The following is a 16,066-nucleotide window of genomic DNA, read 5'->3' on the forward strand; positions in this document are numbered from 1 at the left end:
TGAAGAAGAGTCATTCTGTCGCTTGTTAGAAGAACTGTCTATGCGTTTCAACTTGACCACATGTAAAAACGACAACTACTGCTTTATTATCAGGAATTACGGAGAAATTGGGTTTACTGCACTATTACATGTGTAAGAGTAGCTCTATAGTTCGCTGAATTATCAAAATCCATGCTTTATTTCAGCTGTAAATGAGAGAAACGGTAACTGCCAGCTCCACTTCACACAACGCGTAATGACGGGAACTCGGCTTTCTGCCCCGAGTCACGTGACTTAGATGTTGGTTTCAAGCATTAATACGGCAGAGATGCGCGGTCTGTGATATAAATGGTCTATGTTACTGACGCGAACGTCAACTGAGGCAGTGACACTAACCAAACAGTTTTAAAACGAATGTACCAAGTCTCGTCCTGTGCCAACCCTCCTTATCCTCGCCTACAGTATTTTTATTTCATCAGTTTCGATTTTGATGAAATTTTGTATAAATTACACGTTTGAGAAGCCTAATATTTGATATGAGAGTAGAAGGGCGTTGTGGCAACATCGTTCATTCCGTTATTTTATGGGATAGCAAGAATAAAATTCATTACCGGTACGAAAATGTAGATTATCAGCCCTGTATCTTTGACAATTTGCTGATATAAGCTTTTATTAAAACCACATGCTACAGTGCGAAAACTGCAACTGTAGTTTCACACTTTTGACATGACAGCTGTCTTAACATAAACAAACACGCAATAACGAAAACACAACAATAAAACACAAAACACTGCAGTCTGCCAACAAAGGCGTTACAAGCTACAGACCTGAAGTCACTCGACATTAATGCGAGCCTCACGATTTCTTAAGGTGCTATCCATCTATATCAGAGGATGAAAGTCAAGGCAGAGAAGAATGTACAAAGCAATAGATTTAACAAGCAACGCTTACAATATGGAATGGAGTTATTCCTAAGTACGCACATATTAATTTAAAATAAACATTGTTTACAGTTCATTGTACCCTACAGGTCCTTCTCCCGATCGACTTTCACCGATTTATTTGCGAATTTGTTACTTACACTGTCTTTAAGCTTTCGTTTGTCTGTTTTCACGGTTTTTTTCTTCTCGAACTTGCCCAGTCACAAAGCACTGTTGTAATTTTTTCGAATGAAGATTTTTTCTTATTATATCTTTCAGTTATATGAAGATAGTAACTGTTCTCGAAAGAACAGATACTATTGATGACCGTGCAGCTTCTCTAGAATAAATGGTGATAAACTCAACCCCTCTGCTGCCGACAGGTGTTGTTGATATACTTCGATGGGGACAGCTGAAAATGTGTGCCTTGACTGGGACCCGAACCTGGGATCTGCTGCTTACATGGCAGACACTCTATCCATCTGAGCCACCGAGGACACAGATGAATTGCGCGACTGCAGGAACTTATCACTTGCACGCTTCCCGTGAGACCTACATTCCCAACTGTCCACAATCTACATACGTAATGTACCTAATGGATATTTGCCCATCCACTCATTACTCGCGCACACTACGGTGACGATTCCCGTAAGAGTTTGGCCAACCTGTGCGCATTCGCACATTCTACAGAAGCTGCACGGTCATCAGTGGTATCTGTTCTTTCGAGAACAGTTACTATCTTCATGTATATAGTTAAAGGTTACCCAGCCATTGACCTTCGTCTGTGCGAATGCGCACTGCTTGCCCGCACTCTTACGGGAATCGTCACCTTAGTGTGCGCGAGTAATGAGTGGATTGGCAAATATCTATTAGGTACATTACGTATGTGATTTTTCAAATTTCTAAACACATTCTTCGAATTAAATTTCACGTAGTCCTATTCTGAATACAATGCCACTTTCCTTGATGTTGACCAAGTTAACACTGATGGCCAACTACAGCCTATAAAACAAAAGCAGTACTTGCATTTTCACAGTTGCTAACCTTTCCAAGTTAATAGTCCCCCCACCCCCACCCTCCCCCCCACCTCCTCCCTATACAGCCTTGACATTCGAGACAGAGGTATTTGTGCAGATACAGGCTCTTTACATCTCCACAATATCTGCGTCAGGCCCTATACTACTTACATACCCATTTCTCCAGACCACGACTGCTATCTGTGTGACCATTAATGCTGTAAGACTTTCCATTATACACTCCTACCATTGTCTATACTGGCAAAACATATACTATCAAAAGGAGCACCGCCTGTAAGTAAAAAGACCCATGTTGTGTACAAGCTGATAAGCAAACACTGTTCTACCTTCTTCATTGCTATAACTATCACCAAGCTATGGGTTATGTTGAAACAGCATAAGTGGAGGATGTATACCGCCAACGAACATATCCCACTTGTAACCTCCCTCTTACTAACCGGCCTATTCTGCTTGCGATATAAAATATGACCATGGATTGCATGTATGCCTAATGGATTTTTTCTAATTGTATATATTGTACAACCGACCCTTCTGATGGAAAATCTATTAAAACTAAAAGTAATTAGACTGAACAGGGATATAATTCGGAAAATGAAAGTTATTTTGTGCATTCACTCACGAACAACACTGGGCAGAAAGGGGTACCATTGATCATGAATCCGAAAGTTACACTAATCAACGAAAAGGAAGTAATTAACAGTCACCTGCCCACTAGGGCAATTTACATCCAAAATCCTGTACAAGATGACGGGAAAGAAACCATGTATTATTAAACACTGATGTAGCAACTAACGGTTGCCACGTTTTTTTTTTTTTTTTTTTTTACACTAATTTTAAGTGAGTATGTAATGATAAAGAAAACTGAGAAGTCACTCTCACGTTAAGTTTGGCATTAAATTTTGAAAAAGGCAATCGAGTAATGATTTGAAAATATGCAGTTAAACTGTACGTTAGTATTTAACTTCATTACATGAAGAATAACTTTCAGTGACCTCAGCATAATGTCATCAAAGAAATTTAGAAAAAAAGCAAGCACTATTAGAATACGTGCCAAACCAAACAGCCATGTGCTCCAAGCTATATGTAAAATAAATAAAACTTCCGCACTCTTAATTTGTGCATTTCTTTAGATTTGGATTTTTTCCAGTGATTGTTTCGCAAACTTGAAAAATGAAATTGCTATACTTTCGTCATATACTGAAGCCTCTGTTGTACAACAGTTAATTGAAAGTACACTGAGGCTAAAATTCTTCAAAGAGAAATTATTCATTAATGGACTGGCTGCAACTATTCAATTTCTTTCTTATGACATTCAGTTAGCATATTAGGGGAAAAAAAGGAACAAGGATCCTGCTTGGTAACAATGTCTGGGGGCAATGAGGACACAATCGCCCTGAGTTTAACTGATTATTATTTAAATAAATCTTATCAATCAAATCACATTCAGTTGTGCTGCTGGGTTAGCCATTAATACTTTCTACCAGTGGACACTCTTACTTCAGTGCTGTGCATACGCCAAAACTCGGAGCCGATAACGAATCTGTGTTGCTGGAACTGCTGCTGTTGTTGAAGACGGTAACATCTTGTGGAGCCACGGCTAATTACAGGAACGGGCAATCCTAATTAATACAGCCTCTTCCGCCCGTCCACTGTCCTTCCTCCTGCTACTAGTCACCTGGCCGGCGCTCGTACATGATGCCGCCAGAATGGTACTCTCTACGGCGAGAGCGTTAACACCATACTTCTGCACACTACAAGTGCTGGAACCTGTCTCTCGCTCTCTCCACGCGCTCTGCGCCACAACTTCCTACCCTAAGATTTTACAACGCACAAGCACTGCTATTATCGTTGCCAGTCGATGCAAATAACAATTCCTTTGGCTTTTCCCAGAGCTTATAAGTTTCACAGTAAGACACAGATAAATACAATGAAAATTCAACAGTCTTTTACCTAAATTTACACATACAGTGAATCAATGTCATTACTTATTAAAAGAAAGCATTTAAATTATAAATATTTACGTACAATTCAGATATATATATATACTCCTGGAAATTGAAATAAGAACACCGTGAATTCATTGTCCCAGGAAGGGGAAACTTTATTGACACATTCCTGGGGTCAGATACATCACATGATCACACTGACAGAACCACAGGCACATAGTCACAGGCAACAGAGCATGCACAATGTCGGCACTAGTACAGTGTATATCCACCTTTCGCAGCAATGCAGGCTGGTATTCTCCCATGGAGACGATCGTAGAGATGCTGGATGTAGTCCTGTGGAACGGCTTGCCATGCCATTTCCACCTGGCGCCTCAGTTGGACCAGCGTTCGTGCTGGACGTGCAGACCGCGTGAGACGACGCTTCATCCAGTCCCAAACATGCTCAATGGGGGACAGATCCGGAGATCTTGCTGGCCAGGGTAGTTGACTTACACCTTCTAGAGCACGTTGGGTGGCACGGGATACATGCGGACGTGCATTGTCCTGTTGGAACAGCAAGTTCCCTTGCCGGTCTAGGAATGGTAGAACGATGGGTTCGATGACGGTTTGGATGTACCGTGCACTATTCAGTGTCCCCTCGACGATCACCAGTGGTGTACGGCCAGTGTAGGAGATCGCTCCCCACACCATGATGCCGGGTGTTGGCCCTGTGTGCCTCGGTCGTATGCAGTCCTGATTGTGGCGCTCACCTGCACGGCGCCAAACACGCATACGACCATCATTGGCACCAAGGCAGAAGCGACTCTCATCGCTGAAGACGACACGTCTCCATTCGTCCCTCCATTCACGCCTGTCGCGACACCACTGGAGGCGGGCTGCACGATGTTGGGGCGTGAGCGGAAGACGGCCTAACGGTGTGCGGGACCGTAGCCCAGCTTCATGGAGACGGTTGCGAATGGTCCTCGCCGATACCCCAGGAGCAACAGTGTCCCTAATTTGCTGGGAAGTGGCGGTGCGTAGGATCCTACGGTCTTGGCGTGCATCCGTGCGTCGCTGCGGTCCGGTCCCAGGTCGACGGGCACGTGCACCTTCCGTCGACCACTGGCGACAACATCGATGTACTGTGGAGACCTCACGCCCCACGTGTTGAGCAATTCGGCGGTATGTCCACCCGGCCTCCCTCATGCCCACTATACGCCCTCGCTCAAAGTCCGTCAACTGCACATACGGTTCACGTCCACGCTGTCGCGGCATGCTACCAGTGTTAAAGACTGCGATGGAGCTCCGTATGCCACAGCAAACTGGCTGACACTGACGGCGGCGGTGCACAAATGCTACGCAGCTAGCGCCATTCGACGGCCAACACCGCGGTTCCTGGTGTGTCCGCTGTGCCGTGCGTGTGATCATTGCTTGTACAGCCCTCTCGCAGTGTCCGGAGCAAGTATGGTGGGTCTGACACACCGGTGTCAATGTGTTCTTTTTTCAATTTCCAGGAGTATATATATATATATATATATATATATGGGGAGCAGGTGCCATGTATCCTGCATTTTCATTGTTACACGTGCCCCACATTTCATGACTTTTTTTCTAGAGGGAAACAAATTCAGGGAATGTCCTACAATTTAAACAAACAGAAATGCAGGTGCACACAGTTAATCAATTTTATCTGCATAAAATCCAGTAATCGCTGGGTTATCAATCCAAATAATTATTGCAGTTATGTAGAGGGCACTTTATTTACATGATGACCGTGTGTCATTGTTACTCAAAACATTATAGTATGACAACAAATCTTAAAAACAAACACTTCCTTCAAGAATTCAGTAAGTTTAAATTTACTACAAATATTATGAAAAACATAGTCAATATTGGCATAGAAAAATTCAGGCATCATTTAAAGGTACATAAAGAGTAGTAAAAAAAACTTTCAGAACAGGATAAGAAGTAGTAATTACAAAATTCATTACATAAATGTGTATAATGAAGATGAATTTTTTTAAGTGGGCTCTCGCATTGCGCTAGTGAGTGTGTTTTAAATAACGTCGATACCAAACATAAACATTTACATCAAAACGCTTAACTGCTGGCACTGAAATAAAACCAAATGGCGTTGCACACGCACATTCACAAAGAACGCCGCAGCGCCAAAGAGCCGGCAACGACTCAGTTCAAGCGTATCATTGTTGCGTGCGCTATAGCGGCACGCTAGATCTCCATGTTTGTGTATGCAGTGGCATTTCAGAACATTCACCTGCCTCAAATTGTTGTTACTCACTCCTGAGTAATCTCAAGGAGTCCTCTTTTTAATTCCATCACAATGGACAACTCAACACTGTCCATTAATATACACGTGTACCAAGACCTGAAACTTACAGTTCATCTAAGTGCATCGGTAATAACTCACATCATACAGATTAAAATAAAATTTTAACATAATACATACATATACAAAGTTCACAAACTCACTAATACTAGAATAGCACGTAATGGCTTGGTTTCTCTTTTCTCATTTCGGACTAATTAGTCCTTGACTGGTACAATTATAAATTGACAATATTACGCACACCTAACAGCTTTCCTGATTAAGGAAAAGCAAAACAGTAAGCGTTAGTATGAGGTGCATTGATAATCTCAAATTGTCCATTGTAAATTAATTTAAATTTTGAAATTTCATGGTCGATCTCGCTTGACTTTTTGTGTGCTTTAACAAGTTCAAGATCGCCAATAGCAAATTTGGCAAACCGCGCCTTAGCGTCATGACGCCGTATTCGCGCTTCACCTTTCTTTTTAACCATTTCTTATAGGTGTTCTTTCTTTACTTCAATGTTAATATCAACTCTCGGAGGGAAATCAATCATTTCTTCCACTAAACTTTTAGACTTATGGTCTAATAGTATTTCTTTCGGAGTGTAGCCCGTGGATTCATTCGTCAAGGCTTTCATTATTTTCTCGAAATCACCAACGTAATTGCCCCACAATTTGTGATTGTGGTGACAATACGTTCGGCAAAGCCGACCTAATTCACGCATGTACCGTTCCGCGGGATTCCCGCTTGGGCAACAGTCCGAAATGTGTATTACTTCAGTGCCATTACTATTCATTCCTTCATTACATAATTTGTAAGTAAATTGCGCTCCGTTATCGGACAAAACCGCTTTTGCTTTGCCGACGCGCACAAGGTAATCATTAACAAATCTGGTATAAACCGCTCTAGCTGTTGCCTTCCTTATCGAATATAAGTTGATGAACTTAGAAAATGTTTCTAGGACCACTAATATGTACGCGAAATTCCCTGAAGTCTTGGGCAGTGGACCATAGAGGTCCGTACGAACCAAATCCAGCACATCGTTAGGTCTTATGCTGTGCATACGGCCACGGTTCATGCAATTCGTTACCTTCACCCTCTGGTACTTATCACATGACTTTATTCTTCCAGCAACTCTCTTTTGTATATTATTAAAATTTACAACTTCCGCTAGCTGCTCAGCACACATCTTTGGTCCGTAATGACCATAAGCTAAATGACAGTACTCAATTATCTCTGTGAAGTACTTGGCTGGCCAACAAACTCGCCAGTTATTGCTATCTTCACCTTCACGTTTGTACAAGATATGGTTATATATTTTGTAATACTTTCTTAGTTTCTCCTCTTCTCTACTCTTTTCGTCATACTTGTTCTTAACAGTTATTAGACAGTCGTCCTCGTTTTGATGACGACGCATGTTTTTACAGATGCTCTCTACTCTTTTACAAACTTTTGCATCTTGAAAGCAGTGCAATTTCAGTACGCCTTCAGACTCGTCCTCCACAAGCCGATGATCGGTTTCAGGCAAACGTGACAGCGCGTCCGCTATACAGTTGTCTGACCCTCTCACGCAACAAATGTCATAATAAAACTGCTTCAAGAAAAGAGACCACCGTGTCAATCTTTCATGCAGTAAACGACAATCCTTCAGATAGGTGAGCGCCTTGTGATTCGTGTGAATTATCACCCTTCGGTCCCACAAATAACCTTTAAATTTTCTGAAACGCCATACGATATCGAGACATTCTTTCTCAGAAATCGTATAGATTCGCTCACATTTCGTCAAATTTCGGCTTGCGACGCGACTGTTCTGTGCTTTATTTTCTCCTACCTCTTTAAACAATTCTACTCCTAAGCCATAATTTGATGAGTCCGTTCCCGTATGAAATGGCAACGCAAGATCAGGATGGTAAATATGTTATTCTGTAGTAATTCATTATTCAGTCTTTCAAATGCGGCCTGACACTCGTCAGTCCATACAAATGGCGTATTTTTTCGCAACAAGTTGTTCAGGCTTGGATCGTTGAAGGCGTGCCCCTACACTAACTAGCGATAGAATCCTGAGAGCCCTAGGAAACTCTTTTACTCTTTCCTAGTCTTCGGCGGAGGACAGTTCTTTATTGCCTCCGCTTTTTTGTGGATATTTAGTGATACCCTCTGTTGTCACAATATGACCAAGAAAATTCAGTTCTTTCTTCACAAAATCACACTTGCGTAACGCACTGAAAACTTCATCTAACAATTCGCAATGTTCTCGCCACGACGAATTCGCCAGCAGCACATCGTCCACGTACACTGTCAGTTTTGAGCTCAGGGCAGCACCTAACACCTTATCTAGGGCCCTGATAAAGACAGAAACAGATATATTTAGGCTGAATGGCACTACCTTGTACTGGTAACATCGGCCTGCACATAAAAACGCCGTATATTTCCTACACTATTCTTCTAAGGCTATTTGCCAGTACCCATCTCTGAGGTCAAGGCTAGTCATAAACTGTACATTGTGAAACTTTGCAGTATATCTTCCATATTTTCTGGTCTATCTGTCTCACGTTGAACAACCTTGTTCAACGTGTGTGCGTCTATCACAATCCTAACACTACCATCTCTCTTATCTACTATTATTAAGGGATTGTTATAGGGGCTGGTACTCCTCTCTATAACATTCCAGTCTAACATCTGATCTATCTATTGTTGGACAGCCTCCTTCTCGGACAGCAGTATCACATACGGTCTTACAAAGAATGGTTCATGGGGTATTACATTTAACTTGCACTGATACCCAATAACAAGCCCCGGTTTGTTGAAAACACGTTCTTGTTTCTCATTATTACGTCATATAGGTCTCGTTTATGCTCAGGTGGGGCGTTTGGCAATCTGTCTACAATGCTCTCTAATTCGTCTTCCAAACAATTGTTGATGTTCATATTGCGGATACCGTAGTATTCCATTTTTCTGCCTAAACCAGTCTCATTAGGACAAGTAACAAGATGAATAGGTTTGTATTCACTACTCACATCGTCACTCGTTTCATCAAAACTCACATTTACTTCGGTCTTGTCTTTGAAAATGTACTTCATGATCTTATTATTGCAGTTAATAATTGCACAATATTTTAACAACCAATTTAAACCCACAATAATATATGTGCACAGATCTGGCACAAAGACAAATTCCTGTTCAAATGGTTCTCTTTGAATCTCAAAACATACAAATATTTGGTTTGTTATCGGTTTACTATTCCTTCCGGTAGCACTTATTATTTTGACTCCCATTACTGTCATTACTACGACTTCTGGTTTATCTTTCAGTAATTCAAAAGTTATTCCTGACATAGCACTTAGCTCTGCCCCTGTATCAATTAAAATTTGCATTTGTAGGCCGTGCATATTAACGGGCACTGCAATCTATCTACACCTGCCATTATCAATGGTTTGGTCTTCGCACAACAAATCCTCGTCTACCTCCAGGTCGTTCCAGAAAAATCCGTCCGGTTCCGGTGCCGACAGTTGTTTATCCGTCGGTTTTCTAATTCTTTGTGTTTGGACGTTTTTGATCTCTATTTGTCTGTCTTGCGGTAGTTGAACTTGTTTTGATCTCAACACTGTAATCTTACTATCAATTTCATCGATTAATGAACTTTGTTTAACCAATAGTTCGCTAATTGTCACGTAAGGTAGGTATTCTTCGGAAAGATGGCTGTCATCTTCGAAGATTTTTGGAGAAAAGTGCTCTGTTTTTTTCTTCTATCTCATCTCCGGATCTCATGCAACCCTCATCACTCTCGTCTGACTGTATAACGTCAGGTTTGACCTCGTACATATTGTAATCTATGTGACTTTCAATTAGTTGTGCCGGGTCATTATCGCCAAATTCATCTCGCCCCTCCTCGTAACATCCGCCTCTGTTTTCAATAGGACTAGCGTCGCTGGGGTTGGCTACTTCAAAAACTTCAGTTGCCGTTCAGGTCCAGTGCGTTCCATTTTAAAACGCTAATTTCTTGTGGGCTGAGAAGCGTCAATTTCTGTCTGCTCTCCCCATTAGCGCACCTCCCATACAATCCTCTATAGCTTTTCAGTTAGTCGTACATCCGACCGAACTGGCCTAACAACACCTCCTCGCGTTCCACAGTTCCCTGCTCGATAACGGAAACTTTATTCGAGATCGGCTCTATTACTTCTGCTGGCAACTCATGCTCTACTGAAACTTGCGTAACCGTTGCTTTAATAGCGGCCGCTTCCTTCTCCCCCTACCGGTACACTAATATCATTATTACATTTACGAGCAGTGACATATGCGTCCACTGCCGTTTCCAGCGCAGTTAACATGACTCTAGGTGCGTCGCTCTCTTTACTCTCTCGCACATCCTCCCATCGCTGAGTTATCCTTTCGGATTTATCATAGGAGTATTGTCTGGGTTTTCGTTTGGGCCGCCAAGGTCTTCCCACGCCCGGTGGGCCCCTAACGGGCGGGGCTAGTTGTTTTCCTGACTAATTCCGACAGACCTGTTGCTACCAGACTGCCGTGATGTATCATTCCGCTCCTGTCTACTATCATTTCTCCAAGGACCACGTACCACATTTGCTTGATACTGGCCCCAATCATTTCTACAGTTGTGGCTATTGTTACTATGACCATTATTGTTATAGTGCTGTGCATTGTTATTACCATGGTGATTGCTACCAATATTATCATGGTTATTGTTATTGTTCTGGTTGTGACTATGGTGGTAATTGTTACCATTCCCACGACTTTTAACATTTTCGCGGTTATCCGCCGATTGTCTTTGTTGTCTACTTCCTTTAAGAACGCAGCAATCGTTCTCGAATTACTGCCGATGTATCTCTTGGAGTCATCTGGAAGCTTCTGCCACAGCCCCCAGACAATCTCTGATTCAGTTTTCAGATCGCGCAAATATTCCAATTTGCGGATCCAGTTTTCACAAAATTCTTTCATGGAGCCGCGCGTGTTTACATCGTAGGGCCTCGACACTACGAAATCGCGCCATACACACTCTTGTTTCTGCTCTGACCAATACTCTTTCAAGAATGCATTTTTGAACTCTTGAAACGTCATGTTTGTTATATCGAGGTTTAAGCCCCATCGCTTAACCTCGCCAGCAAACATGTCGATTACTGCATTTATTTTTCTCTTGTCTGTCCATGATTCCGGCAATACCCTTTCACAATTTCTAATGAAGTCGGTGGCGTGCAGTCCACCCTGTTTTTTGAGGGGATCGAAGCTCTCCTCCTTCGCTAATACTTCAGCGCTATGTGCGTGGTATGACACATAGTGCAGATTTTCTTCTAATCGTTTATCTTACTCATTTATCCTTGTAAGTACTTGGCAAGTGGTAACTGATAACGTTTCCACCTCCTCTTCTTTTCATTACGCACAACCGATTGTCTATTTATTTCATTACACACAACCGATTGTCTATTTACTTTAGCACCTACGTCTGATACTAAAGTCTGTAAACTCGTTATTTTCCCTACATCCTCTTCTCGAGCTACTGCTTTCACTTTTTCATCTACCTTGCTCTCTATTGTGGGACCAACAGTCTCTACCAGTTTCTGTCCTATCCTCCCTACTTCAGTTTCGAAACGACTATTTATGTCTCCTATCTTTGTTTGGGCTTCCTCCCTGTCATGCGTCAGATTACCGATTTCGGTATTCAATGCTACTACTTCTGCTCCAATTTTACCAACCTTTGTGTTAACAATTCCAGTATTACCGTTAACAGTTTTAATTGCTTTATTCTGGTCATCTATTTTTGCTGACTGGGCATCCATTTTACTGATTAACAAACTGAACAAATCTTCTATATTTCCGGAAATCACAGGTTACAACACTGGTTCTGTATTAATAGATTCCTCGTATCCGCCATGAATAGGTTCTGTTTTACTTTTTATTCCGTATTCCATAGCATTTTCAAGTGCCTGGAATTCCATTTCTGCCATTGTTCGATTTTCAGCAGCAGCCTCTTTGATGCTAGCCGCCGAATTCTGAGCAATGGGTCCCGCTTCATGGGTCGTGCATTGTTCAACCGACTGTTCCACATTTGGTACAATCAAACTACTCGTTTCGCCTAATTTATTCATGTTACCCAGATTGCTGATTACTGTGAAATTTAAATGTGCGGCTTATTTCTGCCACTTAATGTTATTGTATGTGAGCGACTTTGTTTGTAGCAACAAGTTACTACTCGCTACAAAACTACACATTGCAAATTCGTGCCCAGAACAATACCAAACTGATATTGTCCTGTCACCTGCGTCGCCACGTGTAACCTCCCTCTTACCAATCGGCCTATCCTGCTTGCGATATGAAATATGACTGTGGATCACGTGTATGTCTAATGGATTTTTTCTAATTGTATAAGGCTATCTTTCCCGAAGAAGTGATACCGATAAGTAGGAAGAAATTGTAGAACCGACCCTTCTGATGGAAAGTCTACTATAACTAAAAGTTATTAAACCAAACAGGGCTATAATTTGGAAAATGAAAGTTATTTTGTGCATCACTAACGAACAACACTGGACAGAAAGGGGAACTACTGAACATGAATCCAAAAGGTACACGAATGAACGAAAAGGAAGTAATTCACTGTCGCCTGCCCACTAGAACAATTTACATCCAAAATCCTGTACAAGATGATGGGAAAGAAAAACATGTATTATTAAACACTGACGTGGAAACTAAAGGTTGACACGTTTTTGTTTTTTGACACTAATTTTAAGTGAGTATGTAATGACAAGGAAAACTGAGAAGTCACTCTTACATTATGTTTGGCATTAAATTTTGGAAAAGGCAATCGAGTAATGATTTGAAAATATGCAGTTAAACTGTATGTTAGTACTGAACTTCGTTACGTGAACAATGACTCTCAGTGACCTCAACATAACATCATCAAAGAAATTTAGAAGAAAAGCAAGCACTTTTTACTTTGCCATTACTTATTTTGCAAATTGGATTTCATATTATTGACTGAACAACTGAGCCTTTTTTACTGACTTGAACAGAATTAAATACTAGAATCCGCGCCAAACCGAACAACCATGTGCTCCAAGCTATATGTAAAATAAATAAAACTTCCGCACTCTTAATTTGTGCATTTCTTTAGATTTGGATTTTTTCCAGGGATTGTTTCTCAAACTTGAAAAATGAATTGCTTTACTTTCGTCATATACTGAAGCCTCCGTTGTACAACAGTTAACTGAAAGTACACTGAGGCTAAGATTCTTCAAAGAGAAATTATTCATTAATGAACTGGCTGTAACTATTCAATTTGTTTCTTATGACACTCAGTTAGCATATTAGGAAAAAAAAGGAACAAGGATCCTGCTTGGTAACAATGTCTGGGGGCAATGAGGACACAATCACCCTGAGTTTAACTGATTATTATTTAAATAAATCTTATCAATCAAATCACATTCAGTCGTGCTGCTGGGTTAGCCGTTAATACTTTCTACGAATGGACACTCTTACTTCAGTGCTGTGCATACGCCAAAACTCGGAGCCAATGACGAATCTGTGTTGCTGGAACTGCTGCTGTTGTTGAAGACGGTAACACCCTGTGGAGCCACGGCTAATTACAGGAACGGGTAATCCTAATTAATACAGCCTCTTCCGCCCGTCCACTGTCCTTCCTCCTGCTACTAGCTATCTGGCCGGCATGCGTACATGATGCCGCCGTTATGGTACTCTCTACTGCGAGAGCGTTAACACCACACTTCTGCACACTACAAGCGCTGGAACCTGTCTCTCGCTCTCTCCACGCGCTCTGTGCCACAACTCCCAACCCAAAGATTTTACAACGCACAAGCACTGCTATTATCGTTGCTAGTCGATCCAAATAACTATTCCTTCCGCTTTTTCCCAGAGCTTATAAGTCTCACAGTAAGACACAAATGAATACAATGAAACGTCAACAGTCTTCTACCTAAATTTACATATACAGTGAATCAATGTCATTACTTCTTAAAAGAAAGCATTTAAATTACAAAAAATTTACGTACAATTCAGAAAAAATATATATCGGTAGCACGTGCCATGTATCCAGTATTTTCGGTGTTACACACTGCAGAGCACGCTCTGCAACATGACAGTTGTCACCTCAGTGCGGGTGTTGGTGTCCCCATATATGCTTTTGGATTCTCTCTCTTGACACTAGTATCTCAGAACTCTGCAGGTGGAAAGGGGCATTACAACATTTGCTGGTTGCTCATCACTCACATGACCTAAATTTACATTATTTTCTAAGCTCTCAGCATTTGTTTTTAGAAGCGATTCCTTTTCTTCACTCCCTTTATACTGTTTCTGGCTCTTTCAATGTTTTTTTTTTATAATCTTTGTCTTGCTTATCACCCTATTGTCTACCTTCTAAGTTTTCAAATCTTGTCTAGTGTAGGAACCGACAGTCAGCATCTCCTTTTCACCTCATCCGGTAAGCCTTCCCTGGCCCAGGGTTCTGGGCAACTCTTTCATAGGTCTTCTCAGTAACTAAATCTCACCAGTCCTTTTCCTTCAATCCTCTTCCTTTCCCTTCACCCTTTCTGCCAGAAGAAGACGCCATTGGCTCCAAAAGCTTGTACATTTTCAAATCTTTCATGTGGGTTTTCTCCTGCTGTCACTTTGTGAGTACTCACTTACTTACCTTTTATCCATCCAATTATATTTTCAAATTCTTATTGTATTCTATGAATGATTCCTCTTTAACTGCAATTTTTCAACTATAATTAAGCTTATACCCTAATGAGACCTGTTTTGGTCAAAGATAAATATTTGTCGACAGTAGTTTATGAAACTGTGTTGTGAAGTTAAATATCCTGAAAAGTTGATGTAAACGCAATGTGATCATCTTTCTTTTAATGTTAAATGTATCTTGAAAAGATTATATAATTGACACTCCTTCAGTTTATATTTCAGGGATTTGTTTCTTCTAACATTAATGACATATTAGTTGTATTACTTTATATTTCATTGTAAGTAATCTAATTGCATTTACTTTTCTTGCAGTTTCATCATGACTCTGCTATTGGTGATGACTTTACTCAGCAACTTACTCTCAGTGTTGGGGCAACCAACAATCAATTATCGTAAGTTAAAAGAAATATACTGACTTGAGCATATTGAGATGAGGGATATACTTATCATCGCAAATAAAGCAAGAATGAAAAATATATCTTGCAAGATGCAAATTTGAAGTCATTTGTATATGACACTATGTGCATTGGCTGAAAAAGGATCAGTAATATAACACCACATGAAACGAAAAAGAAAATGCATAATTATGATTACCTGAAATCATCGGTGAAGCAGGAGGCGATCTTCTATATTTGAGATTCTAGTATCATTTTAGAACACTTCATTGTCTAGATCACAAGTTTTGTTGTGTAGATAACCAGTTACAGCCTTTTCAATAGCCATCTTCAGATTTGTTGATCTGAAAATGGCCAATGAACTGCCTGAAACTGCTTATCTCTGTAACAAAACTAGTGATCTAGGCAATAAAGTATTCTAAAAGGATACTAGACTCTCAAAATGCACAATGCTTCATTTAGAAATTTTGAAGCACTGTTTGTGCCAAATGTCAAAAACTAAAGTTCCTTAGAAGTTGTGTGAGCATAGGCTTCTGCAGGCATGGTCTTTCCAACAAAATATTCTCAGGTGTGTGGCCACATTGTCACGTTCTTATACAGACAAAATTAGCGCCTCTACTGTGAGTGGCATTTTGCAAATGTGCGACTGGACTGGTGCTGCTCTTGGACCTTTTATAACGTTACTTAATCCTGCTCCTAGTCGCATACGTCAAGAGCATCATTGAACCTAATTTTAAATTTGATGGCTGCTGTGAGGACACTGCATATTAGC

At 40.9% G+C, this 16,066-nt stretch overlaps 1 protein-coding gene across 2 annotated transcripts in view; it reads left to right on the forward strand.

Annotated features, from left to right (window-relative positions):
• Positions 1 to 16,066, forward strand: part of LOC126480126 (ionotropic receptor 25a) — a 417,221-nt gene that overhangs the window by 51,831 nt on the left and 349,324 nt on the right. For both annotated transcript variants that reach the window (XM_050103840.1, XM_050103842.1), the window contains exon 2: positions 15,212 to 15,291. In XM_050103840.1, the coding sequence (XP_049959797.1) occupies positions 15,219 to 15,291 (73 nt within the window). In that variant the 5' untranslated portion in view covers positions 15,212 to 15,218. The remainder of the gene's footprint in view (positions 1 to 15,211; positions 15,292 to 16,066) is intronic.

The sequence above is a fragment of the Schistocerca serialis genome, chromosome 1, assembly GCF_023864345.2.
Source record: "Schistocerca serialis cubense isolate TAMUIC-IGC-003099 chromosome 1, iqSchSeri2.2, whole genome shotgun sequence".
NCBI classification, from domain to species: domain Eukaryota; kingdom Metazoa; phylum Arthropoda; class Insecta; order Orthoptera; family Acrididae; genus Schistocerca; species Schistocerca serialis.